This window comes from Apium graveolens, chromosome 3 (genome assembly GCF_009905375.1).
Source record: "Apium graveolens cultivar Ventura chromosome 3, ASM990537v1, whole genome shotgun sequence".
In the NCBI taxonomy this organism is placed as follows: Eukaryota; Viridiplantae; Streptophyta; class Magnoliopsida; order Apiales; family Apiaceae; genus Apium; species Apium graveolens.
In genome coordinates this window covers 17219447-17224673 of record NC_133649.1, presented here as the reverse complement: position 1 = coordinate 17224673, position 5227 = coordinate 17219447, and the positions used below count along the sequence as shown (strand labels likewise).

General features: G+C 37.0%; 1 protein-coding gene across 1 annotated transcript; it reads right to left on the bottom strand.

Annotated features, from left to right (window-relative positions):
• Positions 1–862: 862 nt before the first annotated feature.
• LOC141713936 (uncharacterized) lies at positions 863–3991 on the bottom strand. Its single transcript, XM_074517495.1, has 2 exons — positions 3626–3991; positions 863–2293 (listed from the first exon to the last, which is right to left on the bottom strand). The coding sequence occupies exons 1-2, from the start codon at positions 3989–3991 to the stop codon at positions 863–865; spliced, it is 1797 nt and encodes a 598-aa protein (XP_074373596.1).
• Positions 3992–5227: the final 1236 nt, after the last annotated feature.

Genomic DNA, 5227 nt, shown 5'->3' with positions numbered 1-5227 from the left:
TTGCACAGAATGTCAAACATTCATGAGCAAGGTAATCTTCCGCAATGGATCCTTCGGGTTTACTCCTATTGCAGACATACTTCTTTAATACATCGAGGTATCGTTCAATGAAGTACATCCATCTTTGCTGGACTGATCCAACATATTGAATTTCCTTGCACAAATGTACCGGTAGGTGGACCATAATGTCAAAGAAGGGATTTGTAAATACGTTCTCAAGTTGACAAAGTATTTCAATAATCTCCTCTTGCAACCTTTTTATTTCATCCAACTCAATAACTTTAGAACAGATGCATCTAAAAAATTCAACTAGTCTAATCAGAGGTACTGCAACCTCGGGCTTTAACGATCCTTTGACAACAAATTGTAACAGGTATTGCATAATTACATGTGCATCATGACTCTTATATCCCATCACTTTCCTATCTTGCACGCATTTGCTAATGTTGAAAGCAAAATCGTAGGGGAATTTCACATTTTCAAGAACGGAACAAAATATTTCCTTTTCTTTGTTCGTCATGTCAAACTTTGCCGCCCTAAATTCAAGATGTTTTCCATCAGCAGAGGACATAGGATGAAGCGTCTTCCTAATACCTTGATCTTGCAAATCTAACCTAGCTGCTAGATGGTCTTTCGTATAACCACCAATGTTTAGCAAGGTGCCTAAAACACCATCGCATATGTTCTTTTCAATATGCATAACATTAAGGTTATGCCGAGTTAAGCTGTCCTTCCAATATAGCAAGTCAAAAAAGATTGATTTTATTCCAAGGGTTGATATCGCAACTAACTTTTCTTTTTTTACCCACCCCAATAAAAGAATTCTCGTAACCATCGAGAATTTCGGCAACTTGTCTCCCAGTTAAGTCTCTACTTCACCATTAAATCTTCTTTTGTCAAATCTCCACTTATGATTTGGGTCTAAGAATTTCCGATGGTTCATATAGCACAATTTCTTGTTATGCTTCAAATACATCGATGATGTTTCATAATGGCAAACTGGACACGCAAGCTTCCCTTTTGTGCTCCACCCCAACATCATTGGATATCCCGGAAAGTCAGAAATTTTCCAAAGAACACTTGCTCGTAACGTAAATTTCTGATTAGTTGCAGCGTCATAAGTTTCTACCCCTGTTTTCCACAGCTCTTTCAACTCCTCAATCAGAGGTTGCATGTAGACATCAATATTGTTCCCTGGATCATTTGGACCAGGAATAATTGTTGAGAGAATCAAGTTCTCTGGTTTCATGTTCAGCCATGGCGGAAGGTTGTAGTTCACGACTACAATTGGCCATGTGCTGTGTGTGGCACTCATCTTGCAAAACGGATTGAACCCATCTGTAGCTATACCCAATCTGACATTACGAAGTTCTGATGAAAACTCGGGATATTTGGCGTCCATGATTTTCCAGGCTTCACCATCAGCCGGATGTCGTAACTTCCCATCTTTCTTTCGTTCAACTGCATGCCACACCATTTTTTTAGCAAAATCTTTGCACATATACAGTCGTTGTAGCCTTGGGATGAGCGAAAAAAATCTCATTACTTTGGCAGGAATTCTATTACTATTAACGTCCAATTCTTGTTCCTGGCCTTGCTCCACACCTTTCCACTTAGAAACACCACAAGTTTTGCAACAAACTCTATCTTTATTATCACCCCAATACAAGATGCATTCATTCGGACATGCATCTATCTTCTTGTAGTCAAGACCGAGATCTTTGATGATATTTTTAGCTAAATTAAAAGTGGAAGGCACGTTAATATCAGGGACAACCTCTTTTAACAACTGCAATATCTCTCCAAATGCAACCTCGGTCACTCCATTTAAGCACTTCCAATGGTAAAGCCTAACTAAAAAATTTAATCGCGAGAAATTCTTACAACCGGGGTACAGGGGTTGCTTTCCTTCATCAACAAGTCGATAAAATTTCCGTGCATCATCATTTGGTCCTACGTCGCTGTATGTAACATCTAACATGTCATCTAGATTATCTCCAAACCTAGTATTATGTTCAAATTCTACATTATCGGTTTTGTCTACCAACAAACTAACATCATAAATTGATTGAATAAACGGCGGAGAAGGTCCACTCCAGATGAGGTGACTCTCAGCGTCACTACCACCCCACCATAACCGATTTTCACACTTACGACAAGGAAACTTAATTTCGTCTCCTCTACCGAAATTAGCCATCGCTTTCATCACATACAATTTCACTCCATCCATATAACCTTTGGTATACTTGGGAAGATTCAACCAAGTATTACCTTTCTCTGTCATGACTACCAACTGTACGTAAAACATGAATACAGTCAGCCACAATAATTACCTATGTATAGTCTACTATACAACCCTGTGTCTAAGATAGCCTAGGCCTCTGTGCATCAACCTAGACGTTCGACTATCACAACAGACCTAAACAAAGAATCATGCCTAATTTACATATCGAGGCAACATTAAAATTACGGTAGTCCTCTGGACCAACAGAATCATAATACATATGGGGCACCTAGCTAATAACTAATAAACAATGCATATATGTTATCTCAGTTGCAGGGCAGTCATACTTATACTCATACATTGCATATCATAAACACTCGAAACAGTCATACTAATTGAAGTCCTACCCTCGCCAACATTCACCTAAAATATAACAAATATTATCACAAATATTTTTATGTTCTTACTAAATAGAGTTTCCTAGGGCAATTTAGGAAGTATGAATATGAATACATAAGCTAAAGTACTCCAAATAGTGGTAATTTATAAAATTAACACGGGCACAAAAGAAAATTATGGATTTACGAAAAACCAATCTCAGAAACACATTATTTCTAGCATAAATCACTACCAAAAATAGAAATAAATCACAAAAAATAACAAAAAAACAAAAAATAACAACCAAAAAATTACAAAAAACACACCGTTCGATTATGTGAGGAACCCCATCCAAAAAAACACAAATCACAAAGAAACAAATCACATGCAATAAAAAACAAATCACATGTAGAGAGAAAACATAAAAAAACACATAAACACATTCATAAACAGAGAGAAAAGAGAGAAGCATACCTGTAGAAGACTTGTTTGAAATCCCTAATCCAATACCCGACTCAAGACCCAAACCTGAAGACCCGATTGAAAGCCCAATTCCAAAGAAACCCAAACCCTAATTTTGAAACTCCGATTGATTCAAATCCTTAATTTTGGTGAGTGTTTGAGTTTTGAGTGAGAGGTGAGTGAGAGGGTGACTGAGATGAGAGTGTGAGTTAATTTTGAGTGAGAGGTGAGTTTTGAGTTTGTGTTGAGTGAGAAATGAGAGTGTCTAATTTTTGGACAGTGTAGTAGTTGGGGGTAATAATTCCCCCCTTGTGTTTTTTAATTAATTCAAGCCTCCCTCTCATCAGTTGGATTTCATTTTCATTCAACCGCCCAATAAATTCAGTTATTAGTTACACTATTTTTAAGACCAACGGTTACATTAGTTATAGTATAACCGTAGATGCCTCATTTTCTCTATGGTTACACTGAATTAGACCAATGGTTACAATGAAAAAAGTGTAACCATAAATAGCTCAAAATAATTTTTAAGACACCTATAGTCACACTTTAGCTGGTTACACTGAAAAAACCGTTACAAGAGGCCACTTGTGGTGTAGTGTTTTTTGGCCCGTTTTTTGGATTAGGCCCAACTTCTATTTCCCCCTCACTTTCCTCCGTAATATCCTCAGAATTAATACACCTCCTTTTAGGATCCATACCAACTGTAACATTTTGAAAACCTTTTCCCTCCACCCTGCCAGCTACTTGATTACCCAAAATATTATCCCTGGTTTCTCTCTCCTGGTTTCTCTCCACAATTGTAATCCCACCTAAATCTCCACCAATCTCGGTAATCTTGCCATCTATTTCCATAAAACGCTCATCCACCTTATCCCTGCCATGTACGGTGGTTCCCGACGACGATCTCCCCCTGTTTCTGTCCATACTTTCCCACCATCCGTTCCATTATGCAGCCATTTTGCTCCCATATTCTGGTTGCTTGTGTTTCTGGTAGGAGCTCTTAGCCACACTCCATATGCGCGTTGTATATCCGCACCAGGGTTTGCATATACCATATTACAATCCCGATCAGAGTGTCCTATTAACCCGCAAACAAAACATAACAAGCTTAACCTTTCATACTTAAAATTCACCCAGCTCCATTCCCCTCCCTCTCGTTTTATTTTCATACGTCTTTTTAAAGGCTTTTCCAAATCCATTGTTATACGGATCCGAGCATACATTCTCCATCCTCCATTAAAATTAGCCGGGTCTGACTTCACGAAATTACCCACGAATTTACCAATATTCATAAGAATATTCTTATAAGTAAGGCTTTTGGGGAGATCATACACTTGAACCCAAATATCACTTTTATGTAACCCGACTAAATGGGGATCTTCATTTCCTTCAAGTTTAGGATAGACAAGCAGACTTTGCTCGAAGGTCTATTACCCTCCATCCAACACCTTCTGCATATCCAACACATGGAAGAAAACAAACGAGTATCGATGACCTCCCAGATTGTGTATCTTCATTCCCTCATTTGGACGCCATAACGAAGCAAGAACATTTTGCATGGAATTGAAATTAATATTCTTATCTGTAAGAAATTGCCCTACCAATACGTATGAATTTTGCTGCTGACGCACCTCCCCTTCCGGAACAATTACGCCTCCTTCCTCCTCCCTTTCTAATGACAGACTCGCATATAAATCCTCCAGAGTTGTTGATGACGTAACCATTTAACTTTTCTAAAAAAAAATAGAATGATCGGTCCCTTGTCACAAAGAACAAGACAATAACCTTGCAAAAGTGCAAGACATCAATCTATACCCTTTATTAACAAGTGAAACCATTATTCAATTTAACATTAGTTAATAAGATTTTCCCTATATTTTGTTTTTGTATAAATTATAAGATTTTTCATTTTTATATGAAAAAAAAAATATTATTTACAAGTAGCATCAATTGAGCATAAAATAAAAGTTGATCTAAAATTTGATATTTTAACTTATTGCATAAGTATTTATTTTTTTTCTTTTTTGATCGAAGTATGTGTTTCTTTATTTTTTGTCAAGTATGTAATTTTTTGTCAGGGTGATACATACTCGTATATAAATTGTACCGAGATATAATAGAAAATGAGTTTCTTTCATACAATAAAGTTTATCATCTAAC

Bases quoted from the DNA above. Each gene is read 5' to 3' on its own strand.
- LOC141713936 (XM_074517495.1), bottom strand. From the start codon at position 3,991: ATGGACAGAAACAGGGGGAGATCGTCGTCGGGAACCACCGTACATGGC. The intron at 2,294-3,625 runs GTAACCAGCTAA...TTTTACGTACAG, and splicing joins CTTGTAACGGTTTTTTCAGT to TTGGTAGTCATGACAGAGAA.